Source organism: Sebastes umbrosus, chromosome 16 (genome assembly GCF_015220745.1).
Source record: "Sebastes umbrosus isolate fSebUmb1 chromosome 16, fSebUmb1.pri, whole genome shotgun sequence".
In the NCBI taxonomy this organism is placed as follows: Eukaryota; Metazoa; Chordata; class Actinopteri; order Perciformes; family Sebastidae; genus Sebastes; species Sebastes umbrosus.
Genome location: NC_051284.1, coordinates 7,865,169 through 7,891,146, shown reverse-complemented (window position 1 = coordinate 7,891,146; position 25,978 = coordinate 7,865,169). Strand labels below are relative to the sequence as shown.

Sequence of the window (25,978 nt, the reverse complement as noted above, 5' to 3'; positions counted from 1 at the left end):
TATACTTGTTTATTTATTTCACAGTGAAATGTCAGCTTATACTTTCTACTTTCTACTATTTAAATAAAATAAAAACCTTTGACCAGTCACCAGGCAGATAATGTTTTGTAATGCAGCTCTGGGATATGTTAATGATTATCCTCACACTAGCCCCTATATCTTATCTCAGCTCTCTCATTTACTTTTCTGTATTCATGACAGCAACAGTTTTAGAGGCAATGTCCACATGCCAGCACGACTGGTCGGAGGTATTTTTGGAGTTATTATGGACATTTTCTCTCTAACACACTCCTGTTAAAACAACAAGAATGGCTTTTAACACAATCCTGTGGGGTGCAGGCATAGTTTTGGGGATTTTACCTCAATTAAATCTGGGATTGCTGTCTGACTACAAGATCTGTGGAGATCCTGAGTGTGAAAGTAAGTTTAAAACTGCTAGAATATCATTCTGGTTCATGATATACATACACTTTATATGTAATTATGTTTGTTTTCAAAGCTTTCTTTGTGATGATAATTGTTCTGTTTTCATTTATACATTTAATCCATCCAGCCATTCCAATCTCTTTTTGCCATTGTGTGTGTGTGTGTGTGTAGGCATGATGAGCAGAGTGCAGGCCGTCAGGGACCACCATGGTGCGGACTGCCGTTTCCTGAGCTTCAGACGAGGAAACACCATTTTGGTTTACCACAAACTGACCGGGAAGAGGGAAGACCTCTGGGCAGGCAGTGTGAGTGATATCTCCATCTCGTTCTCTGTCTCTCTCTCTTTAAAAGAGAATGTAATGAACCCAAAACAATCCCTCGTCTCAGGTTCTTGGTTAAAGAGATTAGCCTTGATTATAATACAGATAGTTTAGGTTCTCAGCACTGATTGGCTGAGTCATGGTAAATACAAACTTCTGTGAGAGCACTCCAGTTTGTTTATAGAATGATTTAATTATGTACTATGACAGAACAAATGAGTGAATAATCGGAAACACTGACATATTAATGTGCTGACCCCAACATCACCACTACCTGTGTGTCTTTTATTTTGGTAATCACTTTACTTACTGTATATAAACATAACATAACATTTCATTATTGATTAAGATGGAAAATTATTTTCTTAAAATGATGATACACATGACACAGTTCCTCACAATGATTTTTGAACCTTGGTGATTCAAATTTCGCTGCAAAATCCGCTGCTGCTTTGAATGGCTTTTGGCTTTAAGCAAAGACTGAATCAATGTAAATGTCTATGTTATTTCTTTAACTGTGGAGTGTTTAACAAAAATGCACATCTGAATACATACAAATCTTTGTTAGGAATCTGTAGAAACATAGGAATGAGTTGGATAGACTGTAAGTAGTTCTGAAGGTGGGAAATTGTCAGGATAATGGAGTACACAATTATAGTTAACTCAAAGGATTTAGGATTTAAAAATAACAGCAATAAACAGTCAACAACATTGAGCTAAAGTGATTGTGTGTGTTTTGTGTACAAATATCTTCACATACAGTAAGCTCACATATACAGCAGATACAGATATTTGGTATAATGTTAAAACAGATATAACCACTGTGATACAAAATTCACACTGCATCAAGAGTCACCTTTTTTACAGTCAAATATTGTATTTCTATTGAGTTCTTGTACAATGTCTTTGTGTGCTTTGGGGAAATCAGGCTCACACTTATAGCCTCTTTTCTGATGGGATTACAGCTGTTAACAACATCAGGATTTTTTTCATTTGCGTCACTTAGCTATTCTTCTTATCTTCCTGATTGTCGTGTGCTCCCTCTGTCCTTTCTTCCCCAAAGACAGAACTATGATGGCTGCTTTGCTTCCTTTTGATTTCAGATTGACAGACAGTTTGGCTATTTCCCAAAGGATGCAGTGCAAGAGGAGCAGGTTTATGCTACGATGGAGAGAGCAGTGGAAACACAGGTAACTAGGCTTTCACTTCAGTAGCTCTTCAGATTAGAGGCTTTCAACAAAGCACCCTCTTTCATAATAACTTATAGCAGGTAAATAGCACTGTAAATAAATAGAATAAACTGGTGTACTGTCATATGGTATAGTATTTACCAGAGGTGGGACCAAGTTATTGTTTTGCAAGTCACAAGTAAGTCTTAAGTCTTTGCACTCAAGTCCCAAGACTGACAAGTCCCAAGTCCATTCCCAATCAAGTCCCAAGACTGACAAGTCCCAAGTCCATTCCCAATCAAGTCCCAAGTCAAGTCCCAAGACTGACAAGTCCCAAGTCCAGACATGCTAGTCCAAGTCAAGTCACAAAACTGACAAGTCACAAATCAAGACTCAAGTAAAGACATGCCAGTCCCGAGTCAAATCTCAAGTCAGGTCCCAAGACTGAGAAGTCCCAAGTCAAGTTCCAAGACATTCTAGTCCTGAGTCAAGTCCCAACTCCTAAACTTTGAGTTTCGAGTCTTAAACAGGTCATAATGCAATCTTCACCAAATGTAATGCTATTTGCGTCTCCATCTGTCATTTTCGACCCGCACGTTTTGCATACTGCAATTAATTTATTTGTTGATCACCACATAGTTTTTGTATACAAACATAATTATCTTGGTATAATTTTTTTCAACTGGCACTCAGTAACATTAGATCTTCCTGGTTCTGTCCTGCAACTTGATTGGATGCGGTCGGATTGGTTCAAACAAAGTGGGTCTGGGGAATTAACTAAATTAAATAAGTTAATGATTCAGGAAATGAAGGGAAATTAATTCATTTGTGGAGTATTTTCAAATCAAAAGGCTCAAGTCCAAGCAAAGTCACGAGTCATTGGTGTTAAAGTCCAAGTCGAGTTGCAAGTCCTTTTTGATTTTGTGAAGTCTGAGTCTGACTCGAGTCCAAGCTTTGTGACGAGTCCACACCTCTGGTATTTACTCCGGAGTTAGTAGTTGTTGAATCTCTACAAAATAAAAGCCTTATTCCTCATTTCCTCTTTTCATTCAGAAATCTGATTTCTTCTGTATGGATGAGTCTGGTTACCCCATTGACTCCAGTCATCTGGACGATGATGATGATGATGATGATGATCAGAAAATCCAGAACCAGGGGTCAGAAACCACCCAAACTGCTCCATACACCGATGACACAAACGCTGAAGGTCCTTCAACATCTGAAGATCCCTCTACAGAATCTCCAGTTTCAGCACAGGAAGCTGACGGCATATCGGCAGAAGAGGACGAAAACAAAAATGTTGGTGACGCTCTCAAGGAACCACAGGAGATTCCCGCGGCTCCGAACGAACAAGGTGGGTCTGCCCCCTCTACCTGGCTTGGTTCTTCAGTGACAGGATGGTTAGGTCTAGCTAAAGAGGAAGAGGCTGGCAGTTTGGCAGAAGGAGAGAAAAAAGATGAGAGGAAAGAGATGCAGGCCGAAGCTTCTGTCGCTTCTTCAGTGACGGGATGGCTGGGGTTTGGAAGAGAAGCAAAACCTGATGATGCTGTGAAAAGCAGAGAAGAAGAAGGAGAAACTGCTGATTCTTACGTTTCAACCATGACTGGGTGGCTTGGCTATGGAGGGGAGAAAAAAACAGATAATTCGGCAGAGAAAGGGCAAGATGAAGAGAGAGAAGATGACGAAGAACCAGCAGAGACATTCAGGAGCAGGAGGATGTCTCTGGACCTAGAAGGCAGCCAATTACATGAAGAGGAGAAGAAAGAGATGGGGACATTGGATTGGCTAGGAAACGGATTGTCAAGCACGCTGGGGTTTGGCCTGACCAATCAGGAGTCGGGGCATGAGACAACACCTGAAAGACAGGCCAAGGAGACAATCCAGGAGGAGGAAGGACAGCCAGCATCTGGTTCTTGGTTGGATATGGGGATCGGGGACATGTTAGGCTTCGGGAAAGACAAGAGTGAAGTTGAGGAGAGTGAAGGAAGTGGTTTTAAGGAGACAGAAGAGGACAAAACCTTAGAAGAACTGACAGGTTCAGAGAATGATACCAGTCAATCTCAACCAGTACTGATAGAGGAGGTGAGGACAGAAACTAGCAATGAATCAAAGGTGGATGAAACTCCAAAAGACCAGAATGCTGACAGTAATAATAGTGATATAGGTACTTCAGACAGTAGGAGGGATAGTGTCTTACCTGAAGACGCAGCATACAAGGTCGATCTAAAAGATATTTCTCAGGCTGTAGGTGGAATGTCTTCAATGCTCAACAGCAGTAAGGAGGAAGAGGAATATAATGTTTCAGATGATCACAAGAAAGAGAAAAAGGTCCTAGATGAGGGAAGATCTGCTGAAATGGAGGGTCAAGATCATCAGATGCCCAAAACAGCAGAAAATGAAGGTGAGGATAATAACAGAGAGCCAGGAGAAGACAAAATGAAAACTGAAAGAGACATGGATCAGGATTTTTTTACACAATTTGACAACAATTTAGGGCCTGACTTAAGTTCTGTAGGCAAGGTTGAGGAGGACAAAACCGAGGACGTGGATGTAGGCGAGGTTGAGGAGGACAAAACCAAGGGCGTGGATGTAGGCGTGGATGTAGGCGAGGTTGAGGCGGACAAAACCGAGGACGTGAATGTAGGTGAGGTTGAGGAGGACAAAACAGAGGACGTGGATGTAGGCAAGGTTGAGGAGGACAAAACAGAGGACGTGGATGAAGGCGAGGTTGAGGAGGACAAAACCGAGGACGTGGATGTAGGCGAGGTTGAGGAGGACAAAACAGAGGACGTGGATGTAGGCGAGGTTGAGGAGGACAAAACGGAGGACGTGGTTGAGGAAGGTGCCCAGATCCTAAATCAGATCAATTACACAGAAGAATCCACCGATACATCTGTTGCAACTGGTGCTAGTAGTGATGATCGTGAAGGTGAAGGGAATAATGCAGGGACAGAATTTTCCACGACTCAGACTGATGACTCAGCAGGAGAGAGCGGTCAGTCTTTGTTGTCATCGGGCACAGCTGTGGAGAGAAATGAACCGATCTCCAATGAGGATGACATTTTACCTGCTCACAGTGTAGAAACCAGTGTTGATCACTCAGATTCAGTAGCTGTGATTGACGATAACACAGAAACAGGGACACGTCAGGGACAGTTAGGACAGCAGGGGGAGGGCAGCTCTCAGGAGTTTGGAGCATCCCATTCTACCAATAGAAGTACTGAATCTATGTCTGAAAATGCCTCAGAGGAGGACAGAAGAACGTTTTCCACTAGTGAGAGCACAACACAGATAGAAAACAATGCAGATCAGGACTCAACCGTGTCTCAACGGGAGGCCACACAAAAGGATGGTGATGGACACGAGCTAACGGAAGCTGTTAAAGACACTGAGAAAGATAGCGACGAAATCAGCCTCCAGCCCGTCCAAACTGAGACAACAGGGTTTGGGAAATATATTGTGAATGAAAACGGTCTAAAGTCAGCTATAGGCTCTGAAACTGAGACTCAGACTGATGAAGTGGAAGAGTCAAAGGACGAGGAAAAGCAGGGGGAGATAGAAGAGTTAAAAGAGGAGGGGAAACAGCAGGAGGTGGAGGACTTAAAAGAGGAGATGGAAGAGGAGAAACAGCAGCAAATGAGGGTGATAAAGGAAGAGGGGAAACAGGAGGAGGTGCAGGAGTTAAAGGAGGAGAAGAAGCAGGAGGAGATGGAAGAGTTAAAGGAACAGGAGAAACAACAGGAAATGAGGGAGATAAAGGAAGAGGGGAGACAGGAGGGGGTGGAGGAGTTAAAGGAGGAGGAGATGGAAAAGTTAAAGGAAGAGGAGATAGAAGAGGAGATGGAGGAGGTAAATGAGGGGACGAAACAGCAGGAAGAGTTAAAGGAAGAGGACAAACAGGACAAAGTGAAGGAATTAAAGAAGGAGGAGAAACAGGAGGGAGTGAAGGAGTTAAAGGAAGAGGGGAAACAGGAGGATGTGGAGGAGTTAAAGGAGGAGGAGATGGAAAAGTCAAAGGAAGAGGAGATAAAAGAGGAGATGGAGGAGGTAAATGAGGGGACGAAACAGCAGGAAGAGTTAAAGGAAGAGGAGAAGCAGGAGGAAGTGAAGCAGTTAAAGGCAGAGGAGATAAAGGATGAGATGGAGGAGATAAATGAGGGGACGAAACAGCAGGAAGAGTTAAAGGAAGAGAAGAAAGAGGAGGAAGTGAAGGAGTTAAAGAAAGAGGAGAAAGTGGAGGAAGTGAAGGAGTTAAAGGAAGAGGAGATAAAGGATGAGATGGAGGAGATAAAGGAGGAGAAGAAGCAGCAGGATGAGTTAAAGGAAGAGGAGAAGCAGGAGGAAGTGAAGCAGCTAAAGGCAGAGGAGATAAAAGATGAGATGGACGAGATAAATGAGGGGACGAAACAGCAGGAAGAGTTAAAGGAAGAGAAGACAGAGGAAGTGAAGGAGTTAAAAGAAGAAGAGAAAAAGGAGGAAGTGAAGGAGTTGAAGGAAGAGGAGAAGCAGCAGGAGATAGAAGAGTTAAAAGAGGAAAACAGCCTCCACTATTTATCTCAGAAAGACACTGACAGTCCAGAGTCAGAGAGCAACGAGATAGAGACACAAGATGAGAGCAGCTCAGAATCTGTGTTCTCTGAAAAGTCCACGCAGACTCAAAAGAGTCAGACTGAAAACCCACAGATGGAAGAAAATAATAAACAGGAGGAGGTGGAAGATGAAATGAAACAGGAGGTTGAGGAAAAGCAGGAGATGGAGAATGTGGAGGGTGAGAGGAGGAACAAAGAGGAGGAGAGGAGCATTAATAAATGTTCAAACGAACTCTGTCCTCAAGCTAGCGAAGACAGACTTATGAGGGACGGAGAGGGAAATGATTCTGCTGATAGGTTGAGCTCAATAGATGAAGGGACAGGAAAGCAAGATGCAGTGGCTGTCAAGGATCAGATGTTAGCAGATAGGACAGGAGTGGGTCAGACAGTACCAGTTGAAAGCATGGAGAAAGATGAGGATGGAATACAGGAGGAAGAAAAGGATGAAGGAGGGACAGAGGGAGGAATGGAGGATTCAATTTCCTCTAGTGACCTCGTTGAAAGCCAGGCTGTGATATCTGAGCAAACTCTTCTGTCTGGTGGCGACAATAAAGGGAGAGCAGAGAGTGAAAGCGGAGGAACATTCGGCCTTTTCCAAAGCGCCTTTAGCTATTTCAGATCGCCCATCACCGAAACTGAGGCGTCCACAGAACCTACCCAAAGTTTGGACTGTAACACAGGCGAGACATCTCAGGCCTCTCTCCCTCCTGAGCAAGAACTGGATTCAACCACTGATTCAAGTCAGGTTTACGTGCAAGATTTGCACACAGACTCTCCCGTCACCGTGTCACAACAGCAGCCTTCCTTTACAGACACCCAGACATCATCTCCGTCCCCAACGCAGACCCATTCGGAACCAAAACACCTCACTAAACACTACAAGAACCTCCTCGCCCACATGAACGCGGACGAGACGGACGTTTTGACGGAGCTCTTAGGGCGACACAAGCTGCAGTTTTTGGATTACATTTTAGGAAGCTCAGAAACCACGACCCGCGACCCCGATAATGACAAGTTAATATTGTTGGACATAGAAAGACTTCTGCGTTATCACAGGGAGACGCTGGTCGCTCCCAGCATGAAGCTCTCGGATGCACCGCGGGAGGACAAAGACAAGACCAGAGCGCTCATCGCACTCCAGAAGCTAGAAATGCTGCTGGAAAGAGTGAGAGAGACGTTCAACACAGGTGAATCACCACCAGACACCAGCAACACAACGTCTGCATGGCACTCAAAGATCATTCATTTAATATTCAAATTTTGGTTTGACTTGATCTCAATCAGAGTGCAACACAACGTCTGCATGGCCTCATAGATCATTCATTTAATATTCAAATTTTGGTTTGACTTGATCTCAATCAGAGTGCATGTGTTCCCCTGTTCAATACAGCTGAGGCCAGCTGTGTTGGTGAATCCTGTTCAACTCACGGCGAAGATCAGGGAACGGACACTGAGGAAGATTCCTCTGTAGGCAACGACACTCCAAGAGATGAGTGGATGGGGGAGGATAAAGAGAAAGACAGAGTGACTGAGGAGGAGAGAAAAGGAGAAAAGGGAAAAAGAAGTGAAGAAGAAGAGAGAGCGTCCTCTGAATCCCATCCTCACATTCAGCCAGGATCACCACGGCCACCGGAAGGTATGAAGTATAATCAAGAAGGATTACAAGATGATTCAAAAGATATTAAGCGATAAGATTTGAGGAGGAGAGCTACTCGGCCTGCTGCATCCTCATTCCTGCTGCGACACACAACATGGAACATTATGGCATGGCCACAACATGATTTACATTTTTGTTTAACACTAACACATTAAAGATAAAAGCTTTGTGTTGAACTTTAATAATATATCATTGTGATAAAGGTCGAAAGCTAACATTTTAAATTCCATTATGTTTGTGACTCTAATTCCAGGGGTGGTGAAGCAGATTCTGGACTTTGTACATCAGATCGCTGAAGAGACGACCACTCATGTTCATGCAGTGCGAGAGCTCCTCATATGGCTTACTGTACAGGTGAGATCTATCTCCATGGAAGCTGAATGTTGGTTCAATTATTGGACAAAAAATGGTCAAAGTCATAAGTGCAGTTCATTTGTAATATGACATCCAACTACACAGCTGCAACTCATTTAGTTTTTCTTCTAATATTTTTGGCATCATTGGGCAAAAATAACCTTTCCATAATAACCTTTCAGCATTTTATAATTCAAGTGTTCTGAGAGATAACTAGACTTCTTCACCTCCTCATGGCTCTGTTTTCAGGCTTTAGAAAAATCTAGCCCGTGACGGGAGACTTTGGCCAATCACAAGTCATTTCAGAGAGAGCGTTCCTATTGGCTGTTCATTCAACGAGGCAGCTGTCAATCACTCGCGAACACCGATCAAACGGTCAAACTAGGCAGCAATGATCAAATATGAAGAAAGTTTGTGACCCGGCAGCAACGTTGAGATAAATTGAGGAAATACCAAGCATTTTCTCATTTTACAGCTAAACAGTACACTACAAGATGTTTCTGAAAACATTTGAGGCGAGAAATAGACATTACAGTAACAGAATGTTAATTCATATTTGATCACCGCTGTCTAGTTTGACAGTTTGATCGGACTTTGCGAGTGATTGACAGCTGCTCAGAGACGGCAAGGCTCCAGCTCGGCTCTGATTGGTTGTTTTCCTCTGGTCTGTGAAGTCTTGCAGATGCCATTGGGAGTACTGGAAGACACAGAGGCACATGTTTTTTTTTAACCAGATTACCTGTCTCATGCACTACTGTCAGGATATAGTGACCGTTTTATAAAGATAACTATTTTTAAACATATTTGCTCTAATTCTACCTACTGTTGCTTTAATGTTCAAAAAACGCTTAATTTTTCTCATACCGGCTGTGCTGCAGCACCTCTTTTCACCCACTCGCTGAAACGCTCTGCCTGAGCTCCTGCCCCTGCCCCCTCTCCCGAAAAGCCCAGTCTGCTCTGACTGGTCAGCTGGCCCACTCTGTTTTGATTGATCAACCGAACCACGATTTCTGCCCATTCGTGAAAGGTCCCCTATTATAAAAAAGTGAGATTTTCATGTTTTTTATTATAAAGCAGGCTTAAGTCCTATAAAAATACTGAGAAAGTATCGAAAAGCTCAATCCACAGGGAAATACACACAGTCCGTATTCAGAAACTCTGCATTTGAAACAAGCTGTCAGGATTTCTGTCCATTTGTGATGTCACAAATATACAATATTTAGACCCTTGACAGTTTTAAACGTAAACATTCTAAATGTGTCCCAGTTTATTCCTGTTGCAGTGTGTGTGAATGTCATCAGCTGACAGGAAGAACACATGGACCCAAGCTGTTGCCTAGAAACGCAATTCTGTTGCAATTCCGTCAAAATGCGCTAAAACGGAGTGTTTCAGACAGAGAGTAAATACAGGCATATTCAGGCTGACAGTTTGAGGTAAATAAATGTTTTTTTGAACATTACAGCATGTAAACATGTTCTAGTAGAAACACAAAATACAAGTATGAACCTGAAAATGAGCATGATATGGGACCTTTAAGACACTGAACTTGTGACATGTTGATCCGACTGTCCCTCTGGACATTCAGCTTTGGCATCTACGTCTCAGCTGTCAAGCTGGCTTGGCTCCTTCACCATCACTCACATTCTCCCTGAGTGCTGCTGGTGGGTCTATTACACAAGTTGAGCCAGCTGGCAACCCACCTGCTCTAAAGGCAAACTGTATCTAATGGTTTGAGAGAACTAGGCTTGTGATTAATTTGGTTTTAAATGGACGAAAATGAAGCCAGCTCGGTGAGTAAGCTACTTTTTGAAACATCTGGTGACTGAGTGGAGTCTTCACCTATGTCCTACTTACTTTGACCAGCTTGTTATTATACAGCCTATGGTTATTATTACCCTGCTGCCATAACTCAACACAGCTGACACATAGGTAGTGAACTGCTTGAGAAAGAAGGCTTTTGTGTAAAAACAGTACGTGTTAAATTTTAAATAATCGTGTTAGTTATTCAGGAGATTATTAAAGACGACATTGAGATTTCTGCGTTTACTTTAGTGACACCTGTTTCTTTTGGTGTCACTTTAAAAGTGCTCCGATGTGCCAGTGTGGCATTTTACAATTGGTGACGTTGCGAGTGAACCATTGTGTACACTGGCGGGGGTGTACGCATATCTGCATGAACCTGAGTGCTCAAATAAATGTATACGTACTAATTAATTCTTCAGATATATAATACTATTAATTGTTTTATCATATTCTGAAGCAATATTAGTCGAGTAGAATCTTGACGAAGAGTTTGAAGAGATAATCCAACATCCTGCCACCCCTACGACGTGCAACGTGACGTGGTGGTCCACTCCTGAGCGTCGGTGTTGTGAAGAGGATGTGAAGTCGCCGATAGCTTCAGTTTCTAGTTCCCTAATGTCAGTTTATTAAATGACAGATATCACTCAAATAACAACTAAATGGAGGAACATACGGTAGGCGACCAGTTGGCCAGCAAAGCGGTGGACTTCCAGACGACGGCCGAGGTTTACTACAGTATCGCCGTGGAGAGAGTGAAGGATGTACGTTATGTGGCAGGTCTCGTTAGCATCTCCTCACTAGCCGACAACCAGCTGACCTAACGTAACAACGGGTTGTCAAGCTGTCGTAAACAGCTCAGTACTGTCGCTGAGGGCATCTCTTGATTGTTTACAGCTCATGTTTGACTGCTTGTGTGTCGTGTGAGTCCTGTTAACCAGCTGTCAGGTCTACATGGAGACTTTAAGTCGCTTTTCAGACGTGTTTGTAATTCTCCACAGAGTTACCTAGTTATGCTTTTCTGCTGTTTGTGATATTTGACCTAATATATGGTAGTTTTTTTTATTTTCCATGTAGCAGATAACTATGTTACTGCTCTCTATAAGTTACTATCTAACTAGCTGTGTAGTAAACTGTTAAGGCTGAATAGTCAAGGCTTACTACTTACAATGCCAGCTAATATGACATACATTCAGTGGTTAATTGTAAGAACAGTAAAACTACTTAAAGATGAAATAAGCCTGTTGTTTGACTCCTTTTACAATTGTAAGAAGCCCTACCTACTGATGCAAACAGCTGTATTGTGGGTCTCTTCACTGCCAGGCTGCATGAAACCATCTCTAATGTAAATTGAGTGCCTGGTAGAAATTTTCAGTGACCTGCCACAGTGGCAGGTAAGGAAGAAACTTAATTTCAGACCCTGCATGCAGCACTTAGAAGCTGATCCTTATGTCCACAACAGTGTACCATTGTGTATGTGTACAATCCATTAAGTCAAATAGAGGGAACCAAATATTGTTCCCCGTCTTACAAGGAGCCCATTCATTAAAACCAGATACTAAAATAAACAGATCTCTCCTCTTGGTTCAGGTTGTGTCGTCACTGCCGGATGACATCAGACCCGGGCCGGACCTCTACGGCGTGCCATGGGAACCAGTCATCTTCTCCAGTGTGGTGGGGCTCGTGACGATGCTGCTGTTCACCTGTAGATGTTATAGCTCTGTGAGTACACAGCCGTGTATATTATACACATCAACAACACAAAGATTTTATATGCAATATATGAATTTGGTTTAAACATAGACACAAAGAGACCACACTTGTTCGTTTGGCAATCAACACATTTATCAACCGATATATCCCTTTATTATTTGTTCATTGTTGTTTTCTTTTTATTTCTTCACAGGTCAAAAGCAGAATGTATAGCAGTAAGTTCTCACTAATCCTTAATATCCCACTTCTATGACTTGGCAGAAATAAATCTAATACATCACTAATCACTGCCAATTTAACCTCTCTCTGACCACTGCATATTAACCCATTAAGCAGAAATATGTTAGAAATAACTGAACAAATAATTTGAATGTGTTTATAAACTTTGTATTCCCTGTTTTCAGGTAAAGAGCGGTGGATGGCTGAGCAGGTTGCGCAGCTGCTGGATGAGAAGTGTAAAGTTCTTGAGACTCTCAGCAAATGTCAACAAGAGGTTGGTACTGCTGACTAACTGGTGGCAGAGCCTGTCAGACACACAACATTGTTTTTCAACTGAGGCCAAATTTATATAATATGTGTTGATTTCCATGGCGTGTAAAACGTCTGAATTGGAAAATGGGAGAGACTTACGCATGTTGTCTGAGGTGCAATCAAGAAGCAGAACGTCTCTCATTGCAAAATCATTGCAGACAATTATGAACATAAGTTTAAATCCTGATTAATTGTATTTTTGTCATGGCTACCTTGCCCATATTTACTCATACAAACTTTGTTTCCTCATTATGTTTCATTTGCAGCATGATGACCTGGAGAACTCGCTGAGGGACAGCGGTGTCTTGGCCCAAACTCAAAAGACAGAACAACTGGAGGTAAGGCAGAGGGGGAAAAAAAGAATTAAAGGGAGATTAAGAAATGTCGAACTACTAGGAAACCAAAGCCAGACTGTTAAACTACAGACTTCTGCATAGTGATTTGCTAAAAAAAGTCTGTTACTGTTCATAAGATGTAACTTCAGTCATTTAGTCATCCCAACAAAAGGTATTTTATTGTGTGTGCCTTTTCCACAGTTGGCCAGATGGTGTAATTTAAGTTAAACCTGCAATCATTTTTTTTTGCCACAGTGGAAACCAGTTGTGAACACAACATTGACATATCATCACCTGTCCAAGTTTATATAACAGTTGCTTATTTACACATCCAGCAGTTAAGGAGCAATATTATCTTTTTTTTAGTTGTGTTTTTGGCAACCACCTTGCTAATGAAATGGTGTGTTTTTGACCTCCATCAACTCCTGAGGGAAATATCTGTCTCTTTAGCTGCTAAATGCTCCACTATGTTCAACAGCTAGTCTCAAACTGTATCCTTCTGCTGTTTGATGCTGAGCAGGTGGTGAACAGTGGAGTTTTTTGGCGCTATTTTGCTGAAAACAGCAACCTGCTGCGGCCGTAAACGTCACTATGAGAGTGGTTTAAATTACATTTTTTTTAATTAAAAAAATTAAACTGCCTCACCAAATTTGGAAGAGTCACATTTTGACACTGTGACCTGACTCTTCATGTTCACTCCACCCTCTCTCACTCTTTTGCTCTCACTTGACCACATGTTGTTTTCTTGCTCCTTCAGGTCAAAGCAAGACAGTTGGGACATGCCAAAAGAGAGATGGATAGGGATTTGGAACAACTGAAGGATCAACTTGACCAGCAGAGAGAATACAGGACAGAGCAGGAAAACAGGGTAGGAGCACACACACACTACTATCAATAATACCAAACTGTTGAAGTCTAGTTAACTGTGTAACATCTACAAGAATGGCATTTGAATAGGAATGGGAATCCATTGCATTCGTGTGATATTGATAGAGTGGATTATTTTTTTGTTGGTTATCCTTCCAGATAGCGGGGCTAGAAGAAAGCATGAAAACATTTGAAGAAGAAACCAAAGACCTCCAGTCACAGGAAGAGCAGGTAACATTACCTAACCTTTCATCTCTGCACTTTTAAATTCCTGTCCTCTCCTATTTGCTGCTTCATCTTTCCCTCCTCTGCTCTGTCCCTCCATGATCACTGCCTCTATTGTTTCTAGGCACAAACCACCCTGAAAGTGTACAATATGAACTGTGACAGACTACAGAGGAATCTGGAAACAGCTGGAGAGGAGAACACACTGCTGCAGGAGAGCAACGCTCAGGTAGGATGCTGTACACACACCTGCAATTACTATACATGGTAGTAAGTGAGGTGGTTTTGCTCTTGTATGGTTGAAATGGAAGTTTTAAAGTACTACTTAGCCAGTTTGTTCCACTCAGTCCATCCAATCACATACTGTACTAGATTCATGGTTTTCTAAGTAAACTCTTTACAACCTATGTACACTAAATGATAAAACAAAATCTGATCTGTTCTTGGTATATTTTGTATCTCTGACCCACCCACCCTTGTTCTGTCTCCTTCTCCCTGTAGTTGAGGCAGCAGGTGGAGGGATGGGCAGAAAGAGTGAGTGAGTTGGAGGCAGAGATGAGCCGGTGTGAAATCTCCCACAGCGGGATGCTGCAGGATGTGGCCAACAAGGATGAGCGTATAACGGTATGGTTAATTCTAGCATTAATTGTAGTATATTGTAGCTAGTTACTGTATAATATACCTTGAATTGTCTATTAAAAACTATGTTTCAATTCATGAAAAATGTCGAGAACCAACGCAGAAGAAGACTGCAAACTGATGTAAAAGATTATCATCATTTTCAGATACAATTAAATCATGGTATAACTTTAATGATCATATAATCATGTTTAAAAACTAACTTAAAATAAGAAAGATTACATTTAAACCTCTATTTTAATGTCAGCTTAGTTTTTACTCTACAGCTAGATTCAATTAAATTTTGTTGCATCAAAACTTTAAACTCCAATTCAAAAATTTTATCCAGTATTAACTTTAAACTTACACTTGAAGAGGTTTAGTGGCTGCTTTTTGAGATGGATTGAGCAAAATAATCAAGTTCCTCAGAGAAAGTTAAGGACAGAATCACCCCAATTGATTTATATGAGATTTTCCTTTGATGGATAACTCCTGTCTTACACTTGCTGCATCCTTTTTTGCCTTTTGATTTTATGTTTTCCAAAAAGATTTAAGTTGAGCAGCAACGTCTCTTCTTTCTTCACTCCAGTTGATCTATTAAAACAGTCTGCCAGTTGCTGCCAGGCAGTCTTTTTGTTTCTGGGCTGTTGTCTGTTGTTTCCTCTATTATTTTTGCCATATTGCTCCATTAATTCGGCCAACAAGTTTTTCTCAAAGGAGGAGAAATTAGAGCTTCTCTGCTGAGTCATCATGCATAACGTTTTAGCTAGCTAGCGAACAATGTAACGTTTTGTTAAGGAGTAGAGCAGCCAAAATGCAATCACCCCTTTTTTATAGCCTAATTACTAAGTCCTGACAGCACACAATTTTATTTATTTGTTTATTTATTTTTGATAAGCAAGCATCTCCTTATACACAATTTAATTTTGGTTTACATCAATAAACTTGGATTTACTAAACAGAGCAACAGAGCTCTGCTTAATTTTAAATCTGGATTTACTCATTTTAAACCTAGTTTTGCTGATTAGAACTAATCTTAGATTAAATTCTTGTTTGTGCAACCCGGCCTTAGTGTTGTTAGAAATGAGTTTGACACTAAATGATGTGTATTCTTCCAGTCCTTGACAGACCGACTGCTGAGGATGAAAGCTTGGGATTCAGACCTAGAGGAGGAGGGAGGTGAGGAAGGAGGAGAGAAGGAGACGTCTAATGGTACAGCAGGGAGAGGAGAGGCGAATGGAAGAGGAGACATTATGGACACACAAGGCCATCTTCAGAAAGTCCAGAAACTTATCTATGCTGCTAAGGTATTTCACTAAAATGGACACAGGCATTCATTGTTAAAGAGGACCTATTAGGCTTTTAGGCTTCTCCCCTTTCCTTTAGTGTGTTGTATAGTTTTTTATGCATGTAAAAGGTCTGCAAAGTTACAAAGTCCACGCCAAAGGGAGTTCCTCTCCCCCACAGAAACACTGCTCCTGAACTGCCTGGAACGCCTCGCTTCACGTCCTGCCTTTTCTTCCGTAACGTGGTGATGTCACCAAGTAACACATTTGCATAATACCTGCCTAGCGGCTAACTTGACACTCCCTCAAACAAAGCTAGTTAGAGCGGAGCTGGAGTGGAGTCAGAAGAGTTTGGTTCGGTTGACCAATCACAACAGAGTGGGCCAGCTGACCAATCAGAGCGAACTGGGCTTTTCGGGAGAGGGGGCAGGAGCTCAAACAGAGCGTTTCAGACAGAGGGTGAAAAGAGGTGCTGCAGCACAGACAGTAGAAGAAAAGTAAAGTGTTTTTTGAACATTAAAGCATGTAAATATGTTCTACTAGAAACCCAAAATTCAAGTATGCACCTGAAAATAAAATAAATAATTGGTCCTCTTTAATGATATTGAAATGTTTGGAAACTCTCTGGAGAGCTAAAAACCTCATTCATATTAAACACCTCTTTAAACTTTACTGAAAGCCTGCTAATATGTTGAGTTTGTATTTGTTTGCAGCTGAATGCAGACCTCAAATCAGTAGATGAAGACAAGGATAGATTATTCGCAAAACTGAACGATGAAGTCAAAGCTAAAGAAGACCTGCAAGGTGAGTCAACTGTGCACTGAGGTTGTCATTAAGTTGTCTGATATAGAAACAATCTAATTGCACAAAGTTATAATTAAAACTCAATTCTATCAGTTTAGAGACTAGACATGTCACTGATGTAACTGTGTGTTTGTTTTCCCCTCTAGTGAGCATTAAGGAGATGGATAATGAGAAAGTATCTCTGCAGTCGGACACTGAGCAATACGCAGATCAGGTAGCTGCCCTCAACCATGTATTAATGGTGATATTTTATTATATTGTTGTTCCACATTAATTTTCTTTTGGATAAATTTCTCTTCTTGACGCGTACAGGTCCAAAGATTACAACAGAAACTCCACATTATGACAGAAATGTACCAGGAGAATGAGCTCAAACTACACAGGTATAGACACAAGGATAAATGTCGGAAGAGCAAATGCAAGTTATAGTAGTTGTACAGGATGTTGATGAACGTGTGCGTTCGCAGGCTGCTGACAGTGGAGGAGAAGGAGCGCATTCAGAAAGAAGAGAAGTTAAATAAAGCTGACAAAAACATTGCGTTGGCCATGGAAGAACTCAGCAACTACAGGTAAGCTGCTCCCTCAAAGTATCACCAAACACATTATGACAGTATGCAATATGCAGGGGACATTCGTGAGCCTCCCATGCACTGACACACCTGTAGAGACTCACCTGTACATCGCTTTTTTCCTCAGACAACGAGCAGGAGAGATGGAGGAAGAGCTCGAGAAGACCAAACAGTCTTACCAGACTCAAATATCTGCACACGAGAAGAAAGCACACAATAATTGGGTTAGTAAAACACCTCAAAAACATGCGAAAAATATTGAGATTATTTTTTATTTAGTCAGTCAGTGTGGCTGTGATGGTTTGCTCCTATTTTCCTGTCACTGGAGCACACTAACGCAGCTACTCTGACGTTAGATCTGGGACTGAAGTGCTGTATTCAAATGACTTAGCTTAATGGTGTACACTGATCTTGACTGTATCTGTATCTATGTACATATGTCATGTCATATTACTGAGCGTGGCTTGATTTTCCAGCTGGCAGCCCGAGCAGCAGAAAGAGACCTAGCAGACATCAGGAGAGAGAACGCCCTCTTCAGACAGAAGTAAGCATACAGTAACTGAACTTAAATTAACAAAAGGTCAAAGAGATAGTTTGGATATTTTAAAGTTTTATTAGGTTCTTATGCATAGTCAGTGTAATACATACAGTGGTTGACAGTCAACACCCTAGTTTGGAGAAGCAGACAGGCATTACCGACACGGAAGCAAAGCAATGTACTGCAGTGGACAGGGGCAGCAGCAAATCTTATTTTAGACACCTAAAAAAATCAATATCAGTTTAAGTGTACTATATATTAAGAACATTTTCACTGCTTTACCTTGCCATCAGACAGCCCTTTCCGACAGGGAACTGAAGCTGTTATGCTCTCTTCAAAGCCACCAGACTCCTTTGACAAAAACAGTAATTTTACTTTGCAGAGCACAGACAAGTTGCTGGTCTACCGCTGCATCGATCGATTAGCTTGTTTATGTTATTGTGTGACTTTGGGGAATCCGAATAAGCCCTTTAAAACACCAAAGTCACACAATTATACAAACAAGCTAACCGATCAAAACAGCAGTAGACCAGCAGGTCCTGTGCTCTGCGAGGTAAAATTACTGTTTTTGTCAATGGAGTCTGGTGGCTTTGAAGAGAGCATAGATGGATGTAACAGCTTCAGTTCCCCGTCGGAAAGTGCTGTCAAAATATTCTCACTATAGCGTACACTCAAACTGATATAGATTGTTTTTTAGGTGGCCCTTTCTTTTAGTTGGCTAAAATTCCTTTTGATGCTGCCCCCGTCAACATTGCTTTGCTTCTGTTTCTGTACTCCTGTCTGTTTCTTCAAGCTGGATGCATGCCGGCCGCCGTCTACTGTAGGTAATACACTGACTATGAATAAGTACCTCATTCAACCCCACTTCAAAAAATCCGAACCATCCATTTAAGTTGTACTCATTTTTAAGAGCACTCAGAACCTATTTATTTTCGTGGCTCACAAATCCAACTGTGGTACAATTTCAAAAAATATACTGTATTCTGAATTCCATAGAAATGTTTTAGATATTATCATCTGTTGTTTTTTTATATACTTTATGTATACATTACATAGTCAGGTCCAGAAACTGTTTGTCATTATGTTGACTCCAGTTGTGTTTGTTTACAGGCTGACAGACACGCAGTTTAAACTAGACGCCCTGGACAAAGATCCCTACGCCTTGGACAGCCTGGCTAGACCACTGCCTTTCAGAGGTTAGTACACACATATAAACCAAAACATGCGTTATTGAGCCTTCATCAAATTCTGTGGTTAATAGACCCCAGCGTGGAAGCAGTAGGCCACAGATTCCCTTGACTTTGCACTCACCAAACTGTCCTTCACCTCCAGCTGAAAGGTCACCATACGGTCCATCTCCTCTGGGTCGACCTGCATCTGAAACCAGAGCCTTCCTGTCTCCTCCTACATTAATGGATGGACCACCTGCTAGACTGTCTCCTAGAGGTACACACACACACACACACTCACACACACACAGAAAGCCACATATATAGAGACAGCTGCAGCTGCACACCGATCCATATAAGACCCCCTAGAATTATGCACAAACGCAACCACTACAAACATAAATATAGTAGAGCTGCAACAATTAATCGATTAACGTCAACTATTAAATTAATCGGCAACAATTCTGATAACTGATTAATAGGTTTGAGTCATTTTTAAAGAAAGAAAAGTAAAAATTCTCTGATTCCAGCTTCTTAAAAATGCATATTTTCTGGTTTCTTTACTCATTTATGACAGTAAACTGAATATATTTGAGTTGTGAACAAAACGAGACATTTGAGGACGTCATCTCGGGCTTTGGGAAACACTGATCTCCATTTTTCACCATTTTCTGACATTTTATAGACCAAACAACTAATCGATTAATCGAGAATGTAATCGACAGATTAATCGACAGCGAAAAAAATCATTAGTTGCAGCCCTAGAATATAGTTTTCCTCCTTTTCATTCATATACTTTCAGGACACTCTCCCAATATCTTCTAGTGTTGTAGTTGCGTGTTGAGTTATCTTTAGTACAGCCGTGTCCTCTGTTATGATTCATAAGCCATTTTCTGTATCACTAGGTTTTGCAGATTTGAATTACAAAACTTTCATCTTACATCTTACTTTCATTTGTAATTCAGTTTCACACTTTCATCACAAAAAACACTGGCAGCATGTTGGAGATGGTCAGCTGGCTGTAGCATGATCAACTGCAGATGCTTAAACATGTGCAGTAGCATGGTCTGTATGCTAGCATGCTGTTAGCGCTCTGAAAAGTTAATGGGAAAAATAGTGTGATGTGATGTTATGATATGATATGTCATATAGTTCATTCTGATTGACATGACACTTTCTCTTTGTCTCCGGCTTGCAGTCACACTCATTCTGGTCTAACTGTCTGATATTTTGTCTGTGGCCGATCCTGGTTCTGCTTCTTCCCTTCCCTCTTTCCCCATCTCTCTCTCTCTCTCTCTCTCTCTCTCTCTCTCTCTCTCTCTCTCTCTCTTTCTCTCTCTCTTTCTCTTTCTCTCACATTCATCAACATCTTCAATTATCTCTCCTTCCTTCCTTTTCTCTCGTACTTTCTGTCTCTTTCCTCCGGTCCTTTCCTCCACAGTGTCTCGTGGTCCAATGGAGCCCCCAGGTGGCCAAGGAGAGCTGGAGCGGAGTGGAGGTCCTCATTCAGACAGTGGCTCAATCTCTCCAACATGGGAGAGAGATCGCAGGGGCCCTCCACCAGGACCGCCCGGGCCCCCCGGGCCCCTAGGACATCCAGGTGTGTGTACGAGAGAGGCAAAGAGAAAGTGAATCAGTAATGTCCGGTGGGTCGTCAACCTGTAGTAGTACGCCTCTGCTCGACTCGACTCACTTTTGGTACCAGGTGCTTTCCTCTAGCCGTGTTTCCACTGCAGATAGTACCCGGTCAGTGTAGGCGGGATTCTCAGCTGATCGTCGTAGCGACTGCGCGTGAAACTGCTGTGACTAGGGATGGGTATCGTTAACATTTTAACGGTACTACTACTCTTACTGATACTGCTTATCAATCTGGTACTTTTAACGGTTCTTTTTATTGTTTTTTAAGAGAACAAATTAAACAAATTCATAACAGAATTAACATTGCTTTATTTTGTCATATATACTGTATGTAAATTAACATTCAAGTAGCAACTGCAACAGCATTGTTTTGAACAAAACACCTATAATGTGATGATTAAAATGTAAAATAAATCAAATAAACAATTATTTATAGTATAAGAAACGGTCATGTTTTGAACAAATCACTATTCTAAACTATAATGTGATGATGGTGGATGGAGCAACGAGGGATGAACTACGAGCTAGTCTGTCGAAAACGGTGCATTTCTCCACCTGTATCTGATGTACTTTCGCCAGATGTTTTCATAGATTGCTCGTGTTTCCGCCCTTACAAGCAAAAGGTGTGTTGCACATTTGGCAACGAGCATTGTCTAAGTCTAAGTATAAGTATGAGCACACTTGGGACAGTTTTGTTCTCTCCACCATTGTGGCTAAGATCAGGATCTCCAGTCTCTGTGTGTCTGTGTGTGTGTGGAAGAGAGACGCACACAGATGACAGGCTGAGAGAGAGATCTCGGAGCTTATCGACACTACCGTCTTGAAAAAATCTGCCCCATTTAGTACCGTGTCTTGGTACCCATCCCTAGCCGTGACACCATCTTCAACGGGACACTCGCTGAATCATTTCAACGGCAACCAAACAGAGGATCTGCACTTTGTCAATTGAACAGTGTAGTTTACATAGTGTATGGCGTAGTTTTGCAAGCTGCCATTTTTAAAAATATGGGTTGAGTGAATTAAAAATTGTGGTGTCTATTGACAGTAGCTTGGCTATTTAAAAATGAGGGGTTTGTGCAGGATGTCTTGTGTCACGCTAGTGACCATTCTCTCTGACCAATCAGTGGTCTGTAGTGGTTTAACTCCACCTTCTAGTATCGACTCGGCTCACTTGGAACCTCGACCGAGGTGGTACCAAGAATGGGGTGGTTCTATTGGATCTATCCACAACTTTTGCTCATGGAAACGTGAAAATAACCGTTCTAATGTGTAACAAACTGAACTGACCTGGTGGAAACGTGGCTATAGAAAGGCCTGGTGACGCTCACGCATTTATTTTACTGTGGTGCGATGTTGGAAAAAAAACATCTTGTCTACTCAATGTGACCTGAATGAAATACAATTGTACTGTGTTCTGTTCCTGCTCCTGCATATCAAAGTGAGAATCAGTCTTCAGGCTTGAGCAAGGAACATTTCTTTTTATATGTCCTCACGCTCATGGAGAGATATTTTGCATGTGGCACTGCTGGATTTCTTCTGTGTCATCAAACATTCATTCATAATTACATTATTCATACATGTGTAAAGAATTCAGCCTGAGGCACCACGTGCACATGGATTTTGTTCAGGCCCAGTATTTCATGTCTGTTCTAAAGGCATCGTGTTGTTGTGTCTGCAACAAATTTGGATTACAGCAGTCAATGCACAGGTGTAGCTCATAACATGAATTAAAATGGAATGCAGCCATCCACCGTTAAGGTTATTAGTTGCACCTGTGTTTGGAAAGTCAACAGCAAAAGTGTGCATGTGCATGGTAAAATGCATGTTGACAGTGAATGTGTATTGTGTTTAACGCATTTTGAGTTTTGACACTGGAAGCTACAGTCGTCTCTGAAGCTCTGTGATAAAAGTGTTTACATCAGATCATTTATCACATGATCCCGAGAGGGGAAGCAACCGCCAGAAATATCAACATGACGCTACGGATTAGAGCTGATTTACTGCAGCTTTGAAAATAGAGAGCTGTTGATATAATATTGAGACATATCTTTCTCTCTCACTGTGTGTCTGTCTCTTAGGCTACATGTTCCCAGAACCAGGAGGTCCGATGTACAGGAGACCTCCTCCTGGACCTCTGGGCCACTTGCCTCCTGGCTCCCTCCCACCCGGCCCTCTCCATCCTAGGGGTCTCCCCCCAGGACCCCCTCACCCTGCAGACATGGCGGGTGAGTCTGTATAGCTGCTTGTCATGTTCTCATCTATACTGTCTCGCTATCTTTAACTCTGGACTGTAAATAGGTGAACATATGGAAAGCAGAATGCAAACTTTTGTGAATATCTAGACGTGTTGGAATGCAACACACAAACAACAAAAAACACACACATGGACCATCTAGTTCAGGATTGCTCTTTTACTCCATTCGTTCATTCATTTCAATGCAGATGGCTCATATAGAGAAAACAACCTTGGGCCCGGTGAACAGGAACTCAGAGAGGTAAGTGATGTATTTGTGTGTGTTTGAGTAGCATGTGTGTGTTTTAGATCTGTGGTCCAGCCTCTGTAACCTTTCTGTGTCACCAGTCTGGACCTGGTGATCGAAGGACTCCCCCTGAAAGTGATCCAAGGATGGGGGGCGGACCCCCGATGGGCCCAATGGGCCCCATGGGCCCCATGGACGGTCCCTTTCCTCGTAGAGCCCCCTATGGACCACCACCTCCCGATTTCTACGGTCCCAGGGGACCTGGCGGTCCTCCCATGATGCCTAGTAAGCAGTCACATCTATCTTCACAACTTTCAAGTACCACATTATCTCTAAATGTCATCAGAGTTAAAGGAACAGTGTGTAACATTTCGGGGGATCTATTAGCAGAAATGGAATATGTAAGGGTTAATGTACAGCGAGCCGATGCTCCGCGTCGGGGCCCTGCATCGCCCTGTCGGGGTTTATTTCGCAACAATGACCCACTAGCTGTACATTATCCCGCTTATCACACAGCTACTTACTTAAGAAATCAATAATTTGACACAAAAACGGTCCTCCAGAGTCCGACATCAGAGCTGCGTCCATAGCAACGGTCTGTTATGCATAGCAGTGGTCTGTTATGCATAGCAGTGGTCTGCTATAAAAAAAATAACAGACCGTAGAATGCCATAATCGACCAATCAGGATTGAGTTTTCAACAAAGCCGTGTAATGAAATATTCATAACTATGTTTTCATTAGTGTAAAATCACCTGAAACTAAGAATTGTTGTGTTTTCATTAGCTTAGAATGAGTCCTTCATATCTGCAGAGGGAGCTGGTCCTCTTCACAGAGTCCGCCATGTTGCTCCGCCATGTTTCTGCAGTAGCCCTGTTTTGCAAGAAAGGAGTGAGCGGAGGGTTACTCGGTTGGTTGCAATCTGCAACCTCACTCCTAGATGTCGCCACTGTACCTTTAACCGAACGCTCTCTTTCCATTTCCTCTTTCTCCAGTGTGGGCCCCTCCACCTCCAGGGATGATGTTCCCTCCTCGTTTCCCTTCCGGCGGACCTTCTCTTCCTCCTCACTACGGTCCCCCCATGCGGCACCCTCTGCCCGACGGCCACCCACATCGTCACATGGGTCCTCCTCAGCAGTCCCTCCCCTTCCCACCACACAGCCGGTCGCCAGAGGAGCACACACCCTCGCCCGAGGACGCCATTTGACCAGGTTTTCCACTTGAGCTGTGACATGACGGGTATTCTAAAAGTTTAACTCAGCGGTAGATGGATGGTTGGGCGGTTCAATTTTTCTGTAACATCTACATATTAAACAGGAGGATGTGTTTAATGAAGGGGGAAACCATGAGCCACTTTGTTCCTGTCTGTCTGCTCTCCCCTCTCTTTCCTCTCTCTTTCCTCTGCCTTTTTTTTTCTTCTTTCTGTTACTCTCGCTCTGCCCTATCATCATCCAGCTATAGTCCCTGTGAAGTAGTTCCTGTTGTTGTGGAGTCGCAGTGACAGCGGTTATGTTCTGTTGTGTAATTTCACAGGCAGGATCACGGCAGCTTAATCTGTACGTCTGTGTTTGTGACGGGGGGGATGTTTCCACGTGAACCAGAAACAGCTGCTTGTTTGCTTGACAATGCCAGAAAAGTTTTTTAAAGGCACTTATGTTGAAATGTGTGCATGTGGCAGAGAATGGAGTGATTTACACATTGGCATCAGTCAACATTTCATCCCGATGGCACAGAAAGAGAAATCTAAAAGATCAGACTATCAGGGAAGAAATACACCTTTTAGGCCTAATAAAATATATTTTATTATACCAACGCTCTCACTACTGTCACCATCATTTAGCAAATAGACAAATTTTAGCATCTGCATTTTTGTTAACCTGGATTCATCTACAAATGAGACAGTTTCTTTAATATGATTAAAGTTTCATAACTGGATTTCACTGGCTTCCCTGTGGGATTTGTAAGACTTCTCCTTCATCAACAAAGCTATTATTTCAAACAGCAAGCAAGCGAACAATGCTTTTGATTATGTTACATGTGGCCTCAGCTTGAAAAAAGTGGCTCATAGTAGCTGCTTGTATTTTGCCGAAGTACGCTGCCTGTGACTCATCCCAGCAGTCGCAGAGAGGTGAATGAAATGGACTGATTGGAAGAGAGGCTTCTTTCACAGCCAGAAAGAGATGACACCCATGTGAATTTTGTAAAAAGTGATTATTAATAGATGAATAAAGAGTGTCAAATTGTCAGTGTCTCCATATTTCACAAATTTGTTGTGCATGGAGAAGTAAACCGCAAACTCATCGGTGGCCACCGAGAGTAACGGAGCATTGGAATGTAATTGGAAAGTTATCAGTGTTTTCTATGATAATACTGTACATACGACATGTACAGTACAGCAATGTTTAAATATGTAATTGCAAAGTATTCCAAAATATACTTTAATTTATTGTAACCTTGATTGTACAGCACAATTCGTATGTAATTAACTGCCTGACCAAACTCTTATGATGTGTAAACATTTACAGAACTTTTACTTGAAGGTGGAAAAACATTTACAAAATAAATTTGCATATATGCGATTTTAATTACAAGACTTGTACACTGTATATGATTTTGTAGAATTTGTTTTGAAGTATCATCCCTGTTAAATTCAGAACAAATACTCAGCTGTTGATTTGCCTAATCCATGGAAATACAAATAATATATATTGACTTGGAGAATATTTACTACTAGTACTTCATGCCATATGTGTTAGTAGCATTTGTATTATGGTAAGGCTAATTAGCAGATAATATACCTTTCATAGAAATGTGTCCTGCAATGCAGTGACAACAGACCTTTTTTCACAGCAGACATGTCAAAGCAGGATAACCATGGGTGTAACTAATAA

The 25,978-nt window shown here is 41.9% G+C and overlaps 1 protein-coding gene across 5 annotated transcripts; it reads left to right on the top strand.

The window, feature by feature from the left end:
* The first annotated feature begins 204 nt into the window (after positions 1–204).
* ctage5 (CTAGE family, member 5) lies at positions 205–25,333 on the top strand. Of its 5 annotated transcripts, XM_037796784.1 has the most exons (30): positions 207–420; positions 598–731; positions 1,850–1,936; positions 2,969–4,474; positions 4,526–4,603; positions 4,721–7,691; positions 7,895–8,140; positions 8,415–8,515; positions 11,906–12,037; positions 12,222–12,243; positions 12,433–12,521; positions 12,826–12,897; positions 13,652–13,762; positions 13,921–13,992; positions 14,111–14,215; positions 14,488–14,610; positions 15,723–15,911; positions 16,604–16,694; positions 16,841–16,908; positions 17,007–17,077; positions 17,162–17,263; positions 17,391–17,487; positions 17,740–17,807; positions 18,912–18,997; positions 19,134–19,247; positions 20,412–20,570; positions 22,687–22,833; positions 23,051–23,103; positions 23,190–23,373; positions 24,083–25,333. In XM_037796784.1, the coding sequence occupies exons 1-30, from the start codon at positions 309–311 to the stop codon at positions 24,292–24,294; spliced, it is 7,602 nt and encodes a 2,533-aa protein (XP_037652712.1). In that variant the 5' UTR covers positions 207–308; the 3' UTR covers positions 24,295–25,333. The 5 variants fall into 5 exon arrangements, with proteins under 5 accessions (XP_037652709.1, XP_037652710.1, XP_037652711.1 ...); XM_037796781.1 differs by having other exon boundaries at positions 205–420; positions 2,969–7,691; positions 24,083–24,298; positions 24,621–25,333; XM_037796782.1 differs by having other exon boundaries at positions 206–420; positions 4,526–7,691.
* Positions 25,334–25,978: the final 645 nt, after the last annotated feature.